The sequence below is a fragment of the Salmo salar genome, chromosome ssa11, assembly GCF_905237065.1.
Source record: "Salmo salar chromosome ssa11, Ssal_v3.1, whole genome shotgun sequence".
Lineage (NCBI taxonomy): Eukaryota > Metazoa > Chordata > Actinopteri > Salmoniformes > Salmonidae > Salmo > Salmo salar.
In genome coordinates, this window is record NC_059452.1 from 9,881,518 (window position 1) to 9,901,594 (window position 20,077).

A 20,077-nucleotide genomic window follows, 5' to 3' on the forward strand; every position below is an offset into this window, starting at 1 on the left:
TGGAACTTCATCTCAACATGATAATGGTAGTGCTCATTCAGCTATGAAAAGCGAGCTACTGTATACTAGGTTCAGTTACGTCAGGTTCAGTTACGCAAAATGAGCTCTGAGGATAGGAAGTATCAATAAATAGATATATTACATCAATATCTGCCCGGATGTGGTGTTAGGAGCTGATACTGTACATAGTGCTCTCTGGATGCCTGGGTATTTGCACATCCTCAGTACAAGTCGCCTAGAATCCAGGGGCGAAAATCTGATATCAACTTTGGAGGGGACAATTACATTACATTTTCTCAAGAGCAATTCCTGAGGGGGACACCAAAAGTAGTGCTGTAACACATAGCCTACGTTTAATATGGTAAATGTATATTGAGGAACCAAAGAAATAAGGTGTTTGCCGTACTCCTAACTACTGGTACCCAAAACTACACAACTAATCACAACAGCAATACCATTGCCTTTAACAAATCTTAGTTCAGTCACCAGTTTAAGTTGAGAGTGGGGGTATCCATGGCATTTTCCAATTATGTTCCTATTTTACAAGTCAAAAAAATGGAGAACCTTTCATAATGTTGCCAAACAAAGACTCAACAAACTGACCTGAGACTCCCTGTCTCTGCCAGTCTGTCCCTGCATATCTGTCCCCAACTCTGCTGTCTGTGTGCCATCTGTTGCCTGCTCTGCCTAATGACATCATTGTGAAACATTTCCATTAGAATTTCATTTCTTTCTTATGAACATTTTATCAACTAGTCTTTGAGATATTAGGCTACTAGGGTTCTTACTTTGCGTTTTGGTGTACTGAAAAATACTCTGATGTCTGTCATTTTTCTGCCATTTTTCTACCTGGTTGGCTACACACACACAGTACGTAGGTTATTTACAGTAGGAGATGGCCTTCTATCATCTTATCTTCTATCATTCTATATGGGCTTCGATCTAAAAGGTAGCTAGCAAATGTGAAACGGATTGCAGTGACAAGAGTTGACAGCTGTATGAGTTCACCATTTACACAACATATGCTGCAAACTTTTGTAATTTTAATTGTTTGTTTCATATTGGCTGGCTTCTAACAATAGCTGAATTTGCAAAGCTAGCGAGCACCAATTCAGTGGTGTTTGCTATAATCTTTGCTACCCGGGTTAAATAAAGGTGAAATAAAATATATAAATAAAAGTTCCCTTGCGACAATTTAGCTTTTGCAACGAGACCATTAAATATATTTAAAAAAATGGTAGAAGAGAGTGTAGTTCTGCTCAGTTTATCGCTAACCTTATCACAGGGACTTTGAAGCACTAACTTACATGCATGCTGATCTTGAAATAAATTGACGATAGCAAAGATTCCATCTTTGACGACGCCACATAAATGGAATAGGTACTAGCTAGCTTAATAGTTAATATTTGCGTGCTAGCTCTGCATATTCAGCTAGTGTGTGTGCGCGATTGACTGGATTAACCTCACGTCAGTTACGTGCATTGAGTGCCTTTCAGACAGTAGATACGACCTCTACGTTACCTCGCAAGCTAAGGAACTGGCAGTGGATCAAACCATTGTGAGGCAAAGGGTGGGGGGGTCGCAATCTTTTGAAACTTAAAAACGAGCTATTAAGTGTCTATAATCAGCACAATTGCTTTCATTGCGTATTATTAATATTATTTAAATTACATAGTTATGTTTCAGTGATATATTGGGGGGGACAAATCATATTTTTCCCAGGATGGGGGGGTCGTGTGTCCCCCGTCCCCCCCGGGATTTCCGCCCCTGCTAGAATCAGATTTTGGCATGCCATATTTTGAAGATATTTTTTATTTTCACACATTTTGTGTGTCAGTGTGTACATTTTCAAATTACACAGTATGTTCCTCACTGGCGCAGTCTATAGCAGTTCACTTGACAAAAGCTATGTAAAAGTAAAACCACAATGGAGAAAAATACCTTTTGTACATAACTGAAGCAAAGTGGGTTGAATGGAAACAGGTGTGAAATTGAGTTGATAGTTGTATTGTAACTACTTTAAATATAACATGTATAACAACTCTCGTATTCTCCTAAGATAAAATACAGCTGCACATATTCATAAAAATGACAAATACAGTATATTACTTGATTAAACACTGCATGATTTTTTTTATACATCCTGTGTATAACTTTAGCTGCTGTTTTTAGACCCTGTGTAATAAGATAAACTTTAAATATGTAGTCCACTGTAATTCCATCACTGTTACAGTATATCTATGAATACTAATACTTGTCCTTTCAGTAGTACACAGGGCTTTTGAATCTCCTATCCGTTCAATATTGGCTGGCCTTTAAGTTTCTGCTAGGTGCATTTTCTCGATTGCTTTCCAAGCATGTGAATACATCACTTTACAAATAAAATGACAGCTCTACTGTAGAATAATTCACTGATATTTATCATACCATTACATACCATATACACAATCCCCTATAACACAAAAACACAGGCATTATCATATTTATTCTGTTCAGCTATAAAAACAGATCATGGAGGTGGTTAAGTATAGGTACTGTAGGCAAAGTATTACATTGCATTGATGAGTTTCATTGAATATATAAAATGTGTTCATAATTGGTATTCTTTGGAAATTCTGTGATATTCAGTGACATTTCAGTTTGGTGTATGCTATTGTTGATATGTCATGGGATGCTGTGGGATAATTAATTGCAGGTAATGGGATACTTTCCATATAGGTGGATAAATAGATTTAGGCTCCTAAATCCTGATCCAGGAGGGCTGTTGACTTGCCCCCCCATTTGGGTATTTGGAAGGGCAAAGCGGACAGGTGGTTATCTTAGTCATACAGTGGGTGCCACATGGCGATCTGCTTACGGGGGTTGTCTAGCATCTGCTGCCAGTGTTGGAGGCCAGTATTAGAGGCCTGTAAACCCAGCTGGCAGCAGCCCAGGGACTCCTGCTCAACAGGACCTGCTTGGTTCAACACCTCCAAGTCCAGACTGGATTTAGACAGCAGCTCGCGGGGAACCTCCAGCATCATCATCTCATTCCACACTGGGTTCATCTTGTGCTTGACCCGTCGCGTCTGCTTCTTCTTTTTCAGCTTGGTAGTCTGGTGCTTCAGGGCCAGTTTCACAGACAGGTCTAGGAACAAGGAACAAGGCTTTCACTACAATGAAATCAACCAATAAATATTTTTCTATCTTAGCATACTCTATCGTCAACCTGTGGATAGACTATCCATTCATGGTTGTATGGTTTAATGAGCAGTTGTAGGCGTCATACAGAATGAGCTGCAATGGGTTATATTAATAAACAGGGTGTACCTATGGAGTCCTTCAGCTTGTCTGACTGTAGTCCTCTAGCCTTCATCACCACAACTCCCAGCCGGTTGGCTGCAGGCAGGTAACTTATAGACAGCAGGAGCTCTCCAGCTGACTGGATGTCCTGCCGATTATAGTCAATTACACCAATTCACTGTGATTAGAACAGGTCACATGAAAACGTTTCCTCTGGAAATAATGTCAAAAACACACAGCGGAAAACTTCAACACACAGCAGACTTTAATATACATAGGTTAGAACAAATATCAACAAGCAATGCCTGCCTGTTACCTTGACACCATCATTAACGGACACAAAGGTCTGATTCACTAGTAATCAAATGGACAGGATGAATGGCTGTGTGTCACCTCTGTGCCTCAGGAAGATTAGGATTCATTAGGCACAAATCCTTCTAATCCCTGCAATTATGCTTCTGATGAATCTCATATTGATCTGAAATCGTGCCACTTTGGTAAATGGTCTTCCTTGGGTTAGGGGCATTGCAACTCCTACATGTAACAGTATAGCTTCCGTCCCTCTTCTCGCCCCAACCTGGGCTTGAACCAGGGACCCTCTGCGCACATCAACAACTGACACCCCACGAAGCATCGTCACCCATCGCGCCACAAAAGCCGTGGCCCTTGCAGCGCAAGGGGAACAACTAGTTAAGGTCGCAGAGCGAGTGACGTCACCGATTGAAACGCTACTAGCGCGCACCACCGCTAACTAGCTAGCCATTTCCCATCGGTTCCATACACATACTGCAATATGTCCCAATATGTCATTTTACCAAGTGGAATATCAGAGACTCTTACAACCAGGAAAGAGTCTGTCGTAAAAGTAATATCATATAAACGTAATACGTAATATGTGTGTAGGAGAGGCTTTACAGTCAACACGCCACCTTTTGTCAAACTGTTATCATGCACACCCAAACTGTGCGGAGGGTTGATTAGTGAAAGTAATTGATATCTAGGGTCTTTGGTCATCCAGTAGTGCACATATGAGGAAGAGGTTCGTATTATGTTGAAACAGGCCACACAAAAAAATAGGGAGCCCACTAATGGACAAAAAGTCAAGGATTATGCATTAGCCAATATGCAGCATAGACGAGGCATTATTGGCTTTTTAGGGGATGCTTGAAAATGACATGTTAACTGCATCATTTTAACAGCACCAAAGAGCAACAGTACAATTTTACAGCTTGAGCATCCCTTTATAGTCTGCGATCCATAGCAAGTAAACCCTTTAAAGTAGCAGCCTGACTCACTCTTTGATTTGTTGTGAGCAATAGATCACATGAGTGGTAAGTAATCGATGCAAAGTGAATGGGGTAGTCTTGTTTTTTGAATAGGGTTCTTCTCTGAGTCATAACTCTGTACATCTACATCCAAATCAACAGTTTCAGGAAAAAGTTTTTCTCTCTTTCAGTGGACGTCTAATAAATCAAATATCTTCTCTCTTCAGTGGAGTATCATAGTGTGTAATCTCCTGAGGAGCTATAGCACAGTCTACTGCTGTGTGTGTCATCCCTGGCTTCTGCCAGCCCCATCTGCCCCTGTGTTCTCTTTATGCAGCTATGACCATTAAATAAAGAGCTGAAAAACTTCTCACTGTGTTCAATTAGAAATCATTTATAGCTATTCTTCCGCAGCGGTGTATCACTTGCGTCACAGCATACATCATACAAACTCCCGCCTTCCCCTCCCTACATTTCTCAGCCTCCTCCTGTCCTCTCTATCTGCTCTTTATCTTTGGCAAGACTTATTTCTCTCATGTCGTCCTCGTATCTCTCTCCGTCATCTCCCTCTCATGCATCATCCCTGTTCGTGATTCCTGGCAGGACTTCATGCTCACTTGCGCATCCCAGAAGAAAGATAATCCCAAGGGTTTGTGATGACGTAGATTCTGATCTCCTGCCTAGCTTGGAGGCTTACGATGGAGCAGCCAGGAAAGACTGGAGAGCTGTCTGTTTTTTTTAAAATCCCTATTTGCATTCAGGTGTCCTTGTAGCTGAAGTTTTGAAGAACAGCTTGTGGGTGGACAGAATGAGCTGTTCCGAAAGACAAGAGAAACAAGATCATATTGCGTTTCTTATAAATCCCTTTTTTTTAAAAAGGTTTCCCAGCCTTGCAAATGGATCAGAGGCTGAATAAACTTGCAGTATACATTTTGTCTCTCTGTATGTACTCAACCCTTTCAGAGATTTCAATCAAAACGTCCAACAACAATCTCCCTTTCAACACTATATACAAATACTCCCTGTGTCACTGAGAATGAGGCGTGAAATGGATTTCCTTTTTTCTATAGCAGCTTGAGTAGCTGTCCTTTTAACTTAAATCCTCTTTAGGTTAACATAAAGCCGGATGTTTATCGCTGTATCTTGGGGAGGCTTGACAGTGCTTGTTACAGGGTAGCCATACAGACAGGCAGACCAAACCTAGCTATTGAGATAAATGAGTTTGGCCATGAGTAAAAATGATTTTGATCACAGTGCCTAGTATTCAGTTTCACCAGATCCACAGAACATTTGTCCAGTTTGAGAGCTGGGATGGCTCAAGTCACTATCAGATCACCGAGGGGTAAGTGCTCTCGAAGGATGCCATGGCAACGCCTACTTTTTGTTTTATAATGAACACCTCTGACACACTTCTGACAGCCCAGAGAAGCACAGGTTAGAGATAGTTAGTGGAAACACACTAAATATCACAGTGAATCAGCCAATACATCTCACCCCAATTCAGAATCCCTCATAATACCACACAATCTTCAAAAGAAGATAAACAGTTACAGTACTCCTCATTACTCAAATTATATCTATGATGGTCTCAAAGAGGAGCACAGTCCTATACAATTCAATTTACAAAAATATAATAATATTAAAAGGGGAACTGCACCCGCTGATTTGGCTCCTTTTATGGCCTTCTGGGAGAGAGGAAAGGAGGAGCTGGGATCCTTTGAGAGGTTCATGGCTCTGTTCAAAGCAGTCTTCGACCATCCTCCCAGAGGGCAGAGAGGGAGGGGAGATAGTTCTCCAACAGGGTGCCCAGACCTCTGCGGAGTATGCCCTCACCTTTCGGACTGTGGCAGCCTCCAGCGGATGGAATGAGCCGGAGCACCGCACTCTTTTCCGGTGAGGATTGCGCAAAGAGGTCCAGACGGAGTTGGCGTGTCGAGATGACAACCTATCCTTGGACGCACTCATCGCGATGGCCATCCGTCTGGATAACCTTCTTCTGGAGCACCTTCTTCTACCTCTCGTCTCGCCCTCCTGCTTTAGCTGTCCTGAGGCAGAGCCTGAACCCATGCAGGTAGGGGCCACACACCTTTCCACCGAAGAGTGGTGTCGCCGGAGACAGCTGGGGCTCAGTCCCTATTGCGGCCAGGAGGGGCACCAGCTTCAGTGGTGTCCGGTGCGTCCCAACCCGGGGTCCACTATGGCAGAGGGGCGGCCCTGTATGCGCACAAACCAATCTCCCCAGCACGCTCCAGCAGGGAAACTACTTCCCCTTCCTGTGCCTCAGCGGCCTTGGTCCCATCTGTCCATAGACTTTGTTACTGAGCTCCCCCCCATCTGATGGTTTCACCACTGTTATGGTTATTGTGGACAGATTTTCCAAATCCTGCCGTTTTATCCCTCTCTCTGGTCTCCTTACCGCTCTCCAGGTGGCAGAGGCACTGTTCCAGCAGGTCTTCCGGCACTATGGGTTTCTGGAGGACATCGTCTCTGACCGTGGCCCCCAATTCATATCGCGGGTATGGAGAGCCTTCATGGAGAAGCTGGAGGCCATGGCCAGCCTCACATTCGGATACCGGCCTCAGTCCAACGGGCAGGTGGAGAGTACAAACCAGGAGCTGGGGAGATTCTTAAGGAGTCACTGCCAGGACCGACAGGGGGAGTGGGCCCGGTTCCTTCCCTGGGCAGAGTACTCCCAGAACTCAGTCTGTCACTCCTCCACCGGGCTGACTCCCTTCCAGTGTGTCCTGGGTTATCAGCACGCCCTGCCTCCGTGGACTCCGAGCCAGACCAAGGCCCCTGCAGTGGTCGAGTGGTTCCAGTGTGCCATCCACTGTCAGAAGGATTAGGCAGACCGCCATCCTGGTGATCGCGTCTGGCTGTTCGCCAGGAACCTCCTACTCCACCTGCCCTGTAGGAAGTTGAGCCCCCGGTTTGTGGGTCCCTTCAAGGTTCTCCGGAGGATCAATGAGGCAACTTACCCCACCAACTACCGGATCTCACCCTCTTTTCACGTTTCCCTCCTCAGGCCGGTGGCTCCTGGTCCCCTGGCTGATGCCGTCCCCCTCGACACCCCTCCATCTATGGGACCCCTGTCTATGATGGCGGCGGAGGGGTACTGTCATGCCTACTCCCAATCACCCTTTCCAGTGATTGACATCACCAGTCTACTAACCACAGACCCTGGCAACCATTATTACGCACACCTGCTCCCCATCATTACGCACACCTGCTCTCCATCATTATGCACACCTGGACTTCATCATCACCTTGATTACCTTCCCTTTATTTAGCCCTCGGTAGCCTCAGTCATCAGGCAGTATTGGTTTGATTTGATTCACGTTCTGTACACTTCTCCTGTTTTATTTATCTGCATTTATCATTATTAAACTCACTTTCTGCACCTGCTTCCTGACTCGCGGCGTATTCATGACACTCCTCAAGAAATGCCTGCGGCTATGACAGAAAACAAACTTGAGTTGGCTTGGGGGTGTGGTTTGATGTGGGTGTTTCTTACGTGTGTCCTTGCCACCACCAAGACAGAACCATCTGTCAGAACCTTGCCCTCAGCTGTTTCCTCCCACTCAATCGCAAGAAACCTCCTGGAGGTTGAGTTTAATAACTACAGATGCATGATGAGATGCCAGAGAAAACTTTGAATAGGTCAGTAGCCTACAGAGTAATAATGAGAAGAATGCAATTGCTGAATGTATGTATACATTTTAAACTAAGTGTTTTGATAACGTTTAAATGTAGTAGCAGGTCCATGTAGAATAAACAACCCTTTACATAATACCGTAGAAGCAGTGTTCTGCTAACATAACAATGAGTACCTTTCATCTTTCATTGTCATTCCCAGTCGATACAGATACTGTGCCTATCAGCATTTTGTCAAGTGGTAGTGGGGCTACCTTGGCAAACATGTCAGAGTGGTCATACCTTCCTGTGTGGGGTCCCGTATACAACAGCAGTTTCCTGATCAGATGCAGAATACACAGGGTTTCTCCCTCCCCATATTGACTGATACCATTCAATAATTTAAAAAAAAGACAATACAAGTAAAAGTTGTTTGTAGTAAAATGTTTATGCAGAGTGCAAGATCTCTCTCCATTCGGAGACATCCGTATCAAGCCCATCTATCAGTCTGGACTTCATCCCATCATCTTGCAAGTCTTCATGTGCTGGCTCCATTCATGTTTCTGTGAACACATATGCACATAGTCACTGTTCTATTACCAATGGCAGTTAGGATAGGTAATATCTGACACACATACCGGTGTTATGTTGAAGTTTGAACAAGTCAGACTAGACATATCTAATTCTGTTCTTCCTATCCACAACCGTTGGTGAGCAGGCAAGAGGTGAGGCTGAAGGTGAGGTCTTTGCCAGAGCCCCTTTGATGAGCATAGCAGCGTAGATCACCTCCTGGCACCTCATCAAAGATACTGGCCGGTCACACACACATACAGAGCACTGATTATGATTAGCCTGGTGGAACCAACCTGAGCGCTGCGTTCATCTTTCTATTTTACTTCAGATCAAGCTTGTTCCACCAAGCTAGGTTATGCCCTGGACATTATATGCATCTAAAAAGTAGAAAATAAGCAACAAGTATTGTCAGTTTACATCAATTATGTTTCACAATTGGGTTATCAGAATGTATCAAAGTAACAAAGTGGGTTACCTTCTGTATTTGTACAAATAATGAGCCTGTGAAAGCTGTTGCCGCAGACAGGTGAAGGTTGCTGGCCGGATACTTGCCATAGGAATCCTCACAGCAAGGGCAAGTCTGCATGATGCAGATGAGGGCCCTCTTGCTGGTCTCTATATGCTGCATGTTTGGCTGCAAACTAGACATCTCTCGAACAACAATATTTATTTGTGCCCTACCTAGACACTAACTTAGAGTGGCATGGCAATATGATTACATCGCTAAAGTAACCAAATAATTAGTATGATACAACTTTGCCATAGTATGATGTTGTCAAATTTACTTTAGAGAGATGGCAATGTTGCCATTACTGTTACTAGCAAAGTTTGTAAAAAATAGCTAGCACTGCTAATGTTAGCTAACTAAAATACGGTGGTCCCCTCAATCTTAGTTAGCTGGCTAATTTTATACAGCATCTAAAGTTAATCTGGAATCATCACAGTCATGACAAAAGGTTTTCCTACTAATTATTTTCCTTCTTTTGAAATGTTATCGTGTCTCCATGCCAAATCTGAGTTGTATTTAGGTAGGCTAATGCTAGCCAGCTAGCTAGCTAGCTAACATCAGCTATGTTAGCGATGATAGTGATAATGATTATCAATATACATAACCAGATACATAACCAGCAGTCTATGGTCTAGCTACCGGTATACTCACCACCACTGGGGACCAACAAACACTAACCACCTTCGGCAGGGCATGCAAACCATAGTTGTTGGCTATGCTTCTTGCTGGAAGCATGCATTGCATGGTCAATCCATATAGATATTTTCAGTCTCAAACGGCCGTGATCCTTTGAACATGTTGGCTGGGGGCGATGAAACAACTGAGCCCCATTTAAAGAAGGGAAGCGAAGTGGGAGGAGTGGCGATTTGCATGTGGAGCTTGGCAAAACGGGGAATGATTTGTTGACATAATTATAATTCAAACCCAACCTTCAACCTTCAGTTCCAAACTGACTTCATGACCAAAATGACCCTATTTAGACTTTGTAGTCAATTTTGACAATATAATAAATGTTCTGCCAATAGGCCATTTTCAAAAGGATTAGTTCATTTTTAGGAGCAGTTGCTCTTTAACTTTGTGGCCAATGCTGTCTACTATATATCAATGGTAAGAACAAGGTAGCCTACCTGTTTTGGTGGTTGAAGTTCTACCCAGCAGTCTGCGTTGGACATCATGCCCACATCAACTAGCTTGAACCTCATGACGCCCAGGTTGGTGTTCTGGGAGAAGTGGTCACAACTGTGCAGGGAGAGAGCCACTTCGCCCTCCACCTCATACCCCCCTGGCAGGGAGAACACCAAGCCTTCTTCCCAGCGGGTGTGGCTGGTCAGGCGTCGCGACAAAGTCTGGGCCTCCCTCTGTCCTGCTGCTAAGGTCAGGACTCCGGCCACATAGCCCTCACAGCCCGACCCCACACTCAAATGCTCCGCTACAGAGGAAGACAGAGAGGGAAGGGAGGAAACAGAGAGAGGAGGAGCGAACCCTGAGAATAGCAGTCTACTGATGTAGTTTTAATTACATTTTTACATTTTACATTTTAGTAATTTAGCAGATGCAGATGCTAAATTACTAAAATCCAGAGCAATTTACAGTTAGTGCATTCATCTTAAGATAGCTAGATGGGATAACCACATATGACAGTAAGTACATTTTTCCTCAATAAAGTGGCTATTAGCAAAGTCAGAGCTAGTAAGGGGGGAGTAAAGTGTGAGTGTTTGTTCACAAAAGGCATTCTTTAAGGGGGGGCAGGGTGATAAGGGGGTGCGGGGGGGGGGGGTGCTGTGGGATTGGGTGCTGGGGGGTGGGTGCTCTTGGAAGAGGATCGGGTTTAAAATGTTTTTCGGAAGATGGACAAGAACTCTGCTGTCCTAGCTTCAGGGGGAAGCTGGTTCCACCATTGGGGTGCCAGGACAGAGAAGACCTGGGCTGAGGGACATTTACATTACATTTACATTACATTTAAGTCATTTAGCAGAGACCAGAGGTGGCAGAACGAAGTGCTCGCGTTGGGGGTGTAGGGTTTGAGCATAGCCTGAAGGTAGAGAGGGGCAGTTCCTCTTGTTGAAATAAGCATATATGACAAAGGTCTGCCAAATATCTTATTATGTAGAATGCACTTAGAACTGTATAGGCTGTGTATTAATAATATTTTATTTTATAATTGTATTTATAAGGACAGTATGCGTATGTCTAGTAGATGTGTTTATGATAAACAATGCAGAAGCACTTTGCAGACCCGGCAAAGGTCTCTCCCAACAGTTCCTCTAACAGCAAAGCAGATGGTACGCCTTGAATAAAAATAGTAATTAGTGAAGCTAAGGGCTTGGATATAATGAGATATAATTGAGCACACGGCAGGTGATAAACAAACCAAAGAGGCAGGACTCGCAGATAGCTGGCCTGCAGAGAACCTGTGCCCTCCGTTAGTATATCTCAACAGGCGTATGATGCTGGTATGAACTGTGTGACAGCTTGCACCCCGACCCTGACCCCACAGCCAACTAACACCCACCCATCCGCCCGCAAGGCAAAGTAGATGCATTGCTGATCTTTTCATTGGGCGACGCTTCAGCATCTACAGTCGCTAAGCGTCCACATACGGGGACCAGCCAACAGAGTGCCAACGCAAAGGCGTCCAAGCTACTCAACCCCTTATCAAATCACCCACAGTCTTATGAAGGGGGGAGGCCGGTGGATTGCTTTGTCTCACCACAAATTAAATCAATTATTTTGTAGATGGAGGACATAAAAGAAGCAAGAATATTGAAATAGATTAAGCCAGTGTGACAGTGTTGGTGCGTCATCACTTTGCCACTCTAATGGCTTTGGAATATTGCTCCACAAGACACGATGCACTGAGGGGATTGGGTTGTGAGGTCTCCGTTTACAATTTCAATCTATTTGTCACTCTTGATTGACTGTTGCCTCACATTTATTTATTCTATTGCAGACAACTGCCTCTTAGTTTTTTCCTTTATCCTTGTTTTCATTTGCAGAAGACATCTGCTTGTTTACCTCTTTTGATAATGTTAATAAATGAGGTTTAACGGAAAGAAATGCACTGTCATGGAAGTACTTAAATACAGTTGAAGTCGGAAGTTTACATACACCTTAGCCAAATACATTTCAAATCAGTTTTTCACAATTCCTGACAATTAATCATAGTAAAAATTCCCTGTCTTAGGTCAGTTAGGATCACCGCTTTATTTTAAGAATGTGAAATGTCAGAATAATAGTAGAGAGAATTATTTATTTCAGATGTTATTTCTTTCATCACATTCCCAGTGGGTCAGAAGTTTACATACACACAATTAGTATTTGGTAGCATTGCCTTTAAATTGTTTAACTTGGGTCAAACGTTTCAGGTAGCCTTCCCCAAGCTTACCACAATAAGTTAGGTGAATTTTGGCCCATTCCTCCTGACAGAGCTGGTGTAAATGAGTCAGGTTTGTTGGCCTCCTTGCTCGCACACGCTTTTTCAGTTCTGCCCACAAATATGCTATGGGATTGAGGTCAGGGCTTTGTGATTGTCACTCCAATATCTTGACTTTGTTGTCCTTAAGCCATTTTGCCACAACTTTGCAAGTATGCTTGGGGTCATTGTCCATTTGGAAGACCCATTTGCGACCAAGTTTTAACTTCCTGACTGACGTCTTGAGATGTTGCTTCAATATATCCACATAATTGTGCACCAGTCCCTCCTGCAGCAAAGCACACCCACAACATGATGCTGCCACCCCCGTGCTTCACGGTTGGGATGGTGTTCTTTGGCTTACAAGCCTCCCCCTTTTTCCTCCAAACATAACGATGGTCATTATAGCCAAACAGTTCTCTTTTTGTTTCATCAGACCAGAGGACATTTCTCCAAAAAGTAAGATCTTTGTCCCTATGTGCAGTTGCAAACCGTAGTCTGCCTTTTTTATGGCGGTTTTGGAGCAGTGGCTTCTTCCTTGCTGAGCGGCCTTTCAGGTTATGTCGATATAGGACTGGTTTTACTTTGGATATAGATACTTTTGTACCTGTTTCCTCCAGCATCTTCACAAGGGCCTTTGCTGTTGTTCTGGGATTGATTTGCACTTTCCGCACCAAAGTATTTTCATCTCTAGGAGACAGAACGTGGCTCCTTCCTGTGACGGCTGCGTGGTCCCATGGTGTTTATACTTGTGTACTATTGTTTGTACAGATGAATGTGGTACCTTCAGGCGTTTGGAAATTGCTCCCATGAATGAACCAGACTTGTGGAGGTCTACAATTATTTTCTGAGGTTTTGGCTGATTCTTTTGATTTTCCCATAATGTCAAGCAAAGAGGCACTGAGTTTGAAGGTAGGCCTTGAAGGTAGGCACAGTCAACTTAGTGTATGTAAACTTCTGACCAACTGGAATTGTGATACAGTGAATTATAAGTGAAATAATCTGTCTATAAACAATTGTTGGAAAAATGTCTTGTGTCATGCACAAAGATGTCCTAACCGACTTGCCAAAACTTTAGTTTGTTATTAACAAGAAATGTGTGGAGTGGTTGAAAAACAGGTTTTAATGACTCCAACCTAAGTGTATGTAAACTTCCGACTTCAACTGTATGTTTAATAGGTAAACTAGTGTCAACATCATGTTTAGTGATACCTCACCCTTCATAATTTCCATGAAGTGGACATACTGGCAGATCATACTGTTGAGATTGTTGCCTTACCTTCTATCACTGTGATGTGTAGCTCTTTCTGCTCGGAATAATAGGTGAGAGAGAAATGCAGCTTCGGGTGGAGGATGGAGCTGCTTCTTGTCATCCCATTGGTTAGATCCCTTGCCCAGGGGGTTTCGTCCTTTGAGTCTGGGAAAGGAGACAGTGTTAAGGCTGGTCAATTCCTTGGTAACGGAATTGTGCTGAGACTCAGATTTTTCACTTAAAATGTATGCCAAACAAAAGCCATTGATTTCAAAGTTCAACAAACCATACAACTCCATGCACAAGTACTACTTTTAACAATTTACACTGAACATTTTACAAAAACGCATTTACTGGAAGAAATATGCAGAAGCAAAGTTTAGTAACAGAATTTTGGTCAAATTTCCCTCAGTTGTTTTATGTGTCCACGTTTTCCAAAACCTCTGTTAAATATGTGCTCCGAATGAAGACTTAACAATGTCTGCAGAAAGAATGGGGTGTCAGCTATGACATGACACATTGACTTTGAAAAAAAATATTTATTTTGGTTATTGAACTACAGTAAGTAAACTGGATTTATACCCGGTAATTGAATTGAGTTAACGGAATTTATTCATGGGTCCGTGATCTGTACTACACAGAAATTCATAATTATGGATATGAATGTCATTCTCTTCATGGTGATGTTTCTTAAATAGGTACACAAAGGTATAAATATGCAATATCCTCCTTTGCATATTTGGGTATTATTCTACACAATGGATATTATTTTAATGAGCTCTGCCCCCAAACAAGACCAAATTTGTTTGGTCCTGACCAGACCAAATCTGAACCAAATCATAGACGTCTATGTTCCACAAGTTTGGACATTGAAGTGCAGCACAGTAGAGTAGAGTTCAGTACAGTACAATACAGTACAGTACAGTACAGTACAATACAGTATAGTTCAGTACAGTACAGTACAGTATAGTTCAATACAGTACAGTACAGTACAGTACAGTAGAGTGCAGTAGACTTCAGTACAGTACAATACAGTACATTATAGTGTGCTCTACTATGTACTGTACTGAACTCTACCCCAGTACTGTACTGAACTATACTCTACTTTTCCTTGCTGTACTGTACTCTACTGTAATGTACTGTACTTTCCAAACTTGTGAACCCAACTGTGTTTTGTGACTACTATGATTTCCCACTGTAGCCAATTCAATTGCAGAAATTCCATTACCGATGTTTCGGAAATTACATTATTGATTTGGTAACAAAATTTCAAGTTTTAATCGCTTAATAATTCAGAAACAAAACTGGTATCAGTAAAAACACTATAACTAATTGATAGGTCTACCTTTACTTGTTACCTTTACTTGTAATTCAATAAAAAAATATCTTAAAGATGTATGGGTTTTTGGTAACGGAATTTCAAGGCACAAGGCAATTCTTCTTAAACTTACAGATAGCAGAAACATTTAGCAAAACTAAATATAAGTGTTGATTTTAGTCGGCAGGGATCTTTACTTCAACATTATTGTGTTTTGATTGATTTCTACTTCCTTTTCAGACTTTTTCTGTTAGATGTTTTCTAAGACCCCTTTGACCAGAAATCGAAGGCTTTGCTTATTCCAAATTGTGAATATACATTTTCATTTCTCTAAAATATAGACTCTTAGCTTTCATTTGACACCCAATTTGATATGCTCCTATGAACTTAACAGGTTGGTGCTCATGGGTCCTTTTATATGGAAATTACCGGCTATTTTTCTTCCTGGGGACATGGAATGGTAAATGTGTGCATCAACTGAACCATGAAAATTAGTGCATCTTACATTTATTTTTATTTTTTTAGAAACAATTATTTGAGAAACTATGTATAGCCAAACTGGCTATTACTGTAAGGCAACTGCATTCAGGTGTAAGAAAGCACCAAGAATAGCAGTAGGAAGCTCTTAGCCTTCTGGGACCAGTCCTATCCATCATGCATTAGGTTCCATTGACTGGACACATCAATAACACTAAGTGGATGAGTGTAGGGACTAGGGAGGGAAGAAGGGAAAGTTGGGCAAAGCCTTTGATCACAATGCTCTGGCAGGAGGAGAGGTGAGTTTATTTGTATTTATTTATTTTTATTGAACCTTTATTTAACTAGGCAAGTCAGTTAAGAACAAATTCTTATTTACAGTGACGGCCTACCCCGACCAAACCCTAACCCGGACGACGCTGGGCCAACTGTGTGCCGCCCTATGGGGCTCCCAATCCCGGCGGGTTGAGATACAGCCTGGAATCTAACCAGCGTCTGTAGTGACGTCTCTAGCACTGAGATGCAGTGCCTTAGACTGCTGAACCACTTGGGAGCGCAATAGAGTTAAGTAACTCAAACACAATTATCTACACTGAGTGAGTGGTAACTCTAATACAATAGTAGGAAGTGATTGACTACAGTAATCAACAACAAAATTTGTTTCTGCCAAGAAACTGCCAAGATTTTTTCCGGATTTACAGAGAAAAAGTGGTTTCAATCTAGGTTCAAAAATTCACATGTAAAATTTCACCTGAAAAATGTTGAATCTAAATAACTGAAGAGTATAACACATTGTATAACATGATGAAGGCATAAAAGCTATGAAAAGAATAGGAAATGAAAAAGGGATTTATCTTGTTTAATTCAGGGAGTATGTTTTTGGTTGGGGTTTACCTTGTCTGAGGATCGTGAACGTGTCAGAGCTGTCAGTTGCTTGGTTACCAGCATCAGGCTCAGTCGAGGGTCCCTCGGAAGAGGGCTCGCCCCCCTTCTCTGAGGCATGATCAGGGTATCTGATGACCTCAGATGAGGTCACAGATGGTTTGGGCTTGTATATTTTAGGAAATTTCAACAATGTCCTTGGTTGGATGGGCTCTGTGGATTTTACCACACTGAACTAGAGGAGGAAGAGATGGTTAAAGACAGGCTAATAATACTGTACTATGATACAAGGTGTGGTGAGAAACCACAGCTAGTTTGTAGACTGCTTTCATGAAGATTTAGTGTTGGTCGTGCAGTTCAAAGACAGCAAGCCTGCCGTATGCAACCAATCCCAGAGGGGTTCATTATGGCCATAGCAGTCCATTATCACTGCAGTCTGGCAATTCACAGGAAAACATGGAACACCAATTTACAGTGAATGCAACTCTCTGACAGTCAGCTAAATGTGGGCCACTCAGATGGGAGAGTTATGGTTATGCTGCTAAGAATTTCCATCCATTCTCCTGGGCATGCATCATTACTCTCCCAAATCAAACTCTAAATGATAACATTGACTGGTAACTGGAAGCTATTATATTAAAGTATACAACTTTATTTATGCTTGTGGAATAAATTGCACATTGTTAAGTTACATTCCATAATGGGATATAAACAATTCAGAGGAGGACTAAAGAATAAGGTTGTTATCTCTCCAACCAGCAAGTGTTCTTTCACCTCCTTAGCAGCACATTTGAAGTACTGCAAAAAAGCAAGCTGACTGGAATGTGGTGTCCCCTGGTGCATGCATCATGTGTGAGGGCTTGTGTAAGCTGAGGAAAGGAAGGCTGTGTGCATAGACTAGACAGTAACATAGTAAATGTACATCTGGGACGATCAAATGAGTATGATATGTTACGTTTGGTATGGTTACATAAGACAAAGGTTAGGAGTTAGGTTAAAGGGTTAACACAAACGTCTAGTAACCCAAATGTTGCGTGTTTGAATCTCATCACGGACAACTTCTGCATTTCCTGTGTTACAATCTTAATATCAGTTAAGGGAGATATCAAAGGCTGTCATAAGCAGATATTTGGAATTGTCTTAGCCCAGCAACTTCTCTGTTCAAAAATCAAAAGAGTAGTTGTTGTGTCAGTGTATTAAACAACTGTAGTTAGCTATATTATTTACCAAGATAAACTGTAGTTACTCAAAGTAAGTTAGTTACTACTCAGAGTAGTTACCACTCAGTGAAACTGTAGTTGCTCAAATCAAACATACAGGACAAAGCTTTTTGCACTGCAATTATAGATCACGTATGAGATTAAAAAAAACAGCTCTACACGTGATATGACATTTAGTCAATGTTATCACTCAATAACCATGGCATTCACTCCAGTCCCACGCCACATAAACCTAGTGACACAGGTTCACCAAGTCCCCTGCGGTGCTGGTAGTTACCCTCCCAGGAAAGTAAGCTCTCTAAGATCTGAGTCTATGTGCAAGTACTGTAGTAGGGCAGCTCACCTGCTCTGAGGAGTGCAGAACACTGGGTTTAGCCTTCTCTGGGTCTGCATCTTCACCACTTTCCGGCTTGCCTTTCTTACAGGACCTGCAGATCAGTGAGAGCCCACAGAGAGTGAGGATGCCCGACGCAGTGCCCAGCGTAGCACCAAGGACAGCAGCTGTGGTGAAAACCATATTGGTCAACAAGGGCAACACAGGAAAAAATAAAAAGGAACAAGAAAGGAAGCTAAAAATGTCCAAGTTACTCTTCAGGCAGCATTACAAATAAAGATGCTGATTGGTTAGTCTGCAGAAAATGTCCCACAAAAATAGGATGCTTTTTCAGGAGACAGGCTTCACTTCATTCGGGTACCAGCAGTTGGATGCAAGCACTTTCAATATGCAGTTCCCTCATCCAGAGACAGAGGGAGAATGCTCCTGTCTGCAGAAGCGAATAGCTCGAGAGAGAGGCAGTCCGCATTGTCTACTTGCATATATTCAATGAGAGGAGGGATGGGTTAAGGACAAAGGGAGAGAAAGGAGTGGGAGGGTACAGGCTGGTTGTCTGGTTAGCTGGTTAGCTGGTTAGCTGGTTAGCTGGTTAGGACAGAATATGTCTGTTTCATGTATTAAGTCTGTTTCATTTATACTTACCTTCCCTGTCTCTCTTTTGTTCTTTATCTCTAAGTTGCTCTCTCTTCCTTCCTTCTCTTCCCCACTACCACTTTCCTGTTGCACTCAGTCACACCCATGTCTGACATCTGAATGACGTCAGAGGTAAAAATCCTGCTCCCCAGAATAACCTTTCTTTTTTTTTACACACCAACAGAAAGTAAAAAAATAAAATAGGCTGATCTCATTCCCCTTCTCTCAATGCACTATCCCCATTATGCTGTTCAGCCAGGAGAATGTGCACCACCACAATATTGCTGTTTATTCCTCATGGTTAGGCAAATGATATCTCTCTGAATTGAACATCTCTCTGAATCTGAAATAGCTAGAGTATGAAGACATTTCATTTAGCCACATGAACAGTAAAAAAATATATTCTCGCTCATCAAATTCTATATTTGGTCCCCCAACCCTGCCTTAATATGCAGTTTCCATGGAAACAACATAACCCACAGTACAAACAGACCCTCAAAACCTGTGAACATCTTGGGGCCAAGCACTGTTCTTAGCACTGCTGTAACCAAAAGTACAGCACTTGAACATGACAAATAAAAAAGCTCAAAGGCTAATTTACTAACAACAGTAGCTGACTGCAAGTAGTTTCACTTTGCAAGCTCTTCTGGAAACATTCTGTATACTGAAAGCCATCACAATGGCTGTCTGGATAACTTAATAACACTTCAGTCTTCTTTTACATTCCATCCCCATGTCTAGATGAATCACATCTTGAAATTTCCCCCAGGGCAGTGGCCATCTCTCCAAACTGTGTGATGAGGTATGACGTATGCTGCCTCAGTTTGGTTTTCCTGGCCGCTTTCATTCAGAAGGCAATACTGGTTCATAATTCTCATTTTTTAACACAGCTCATCTATACAATTGAAACAAAAAGATAGCATTCTATAGGTTTACATGTATCCAGCAATCTACATCCAGTGTTAAACCCACAGGAGGCCTTTTGCCTTTTGGTAGGCCGTCATTGTAAATAAGAATTTGTTTTTAACTGACTTGCCTAGTTAAATAAAGGTTAAATAAATACAGTATTATTATTTCAGACAGTGAGGGAAGTCCCTTTTAAGACAATACTCATTCATGGATGCGAATTGAACATGCAAGAGTACAATATGTGAATTGAAGGATAACCCAATGTAGAATATAGGCCTAATCTTTGATGCCATCTTGAGGATGGCCTAAAATGTAAGCATTTTAAAGGGGCCATATGCAGTTGCTACACTCATTTTTGGACGTATAGCTTAATGATATG

At 42.3% G+C, this 20,077-nt stretch overlaps 1 protein-coding gene across 1 annotated transcript; it reads right to left on the reverse strand.

Annotated features, from left to right (window-relative positions):
• Positions 1–1,631: 1,631 nt before the first annotated feature.
• LOC106561962 (synaptotagmin-13) lies at positions 1,632–18,423 on the reverse strand. The gene is made up of 6 exons (XM_014126455.2): positions 18,166–18,423; positions 16,615–16,837; positions 13,953–14,090; positions 10,389–10,690; positions 3,310–3,430; positions 1,632–3,127 (listed from the first exon to the last, which is right to left on the reverse strand). Exons 1-6 carry the CDS (start codon positions 18,337–18,339, stop codon positions 2,820–2,822), a joined length of 1,266 nt encoding a protein of 421 aa, XP_013981930.1. The 5' UTR covers positions 18,340–18,423; the 3' UTR covers positions 1,632–2,819.
• Positions 18,424–20,077: the final 1,654 nt, after the last annotated feature.

Coding starts and splice junctions, on each gene's coding strand:
- LOC106561962 (XM_014126455.2), bottom strand. CDS start 18,339: ATGGTTTTCACCACAGCTGCTGTCCTTGGTGCTACGCTGGGCACTGCG. Junction 10,691..13,952: donor ACACATCACAGTGATAGAAG/GTAAGGCAACAA, acceptor CTTCCTCTGTAG/CGGAGCATTTGAGTGTGGGG. Junction 3,128..3,309: donor CAAGCTGAAGGACTCCATAG/GTACACCCTGTT, acceptor CCTTGTTCCTAG/ACCTGTCTGTGAAACTGGCC.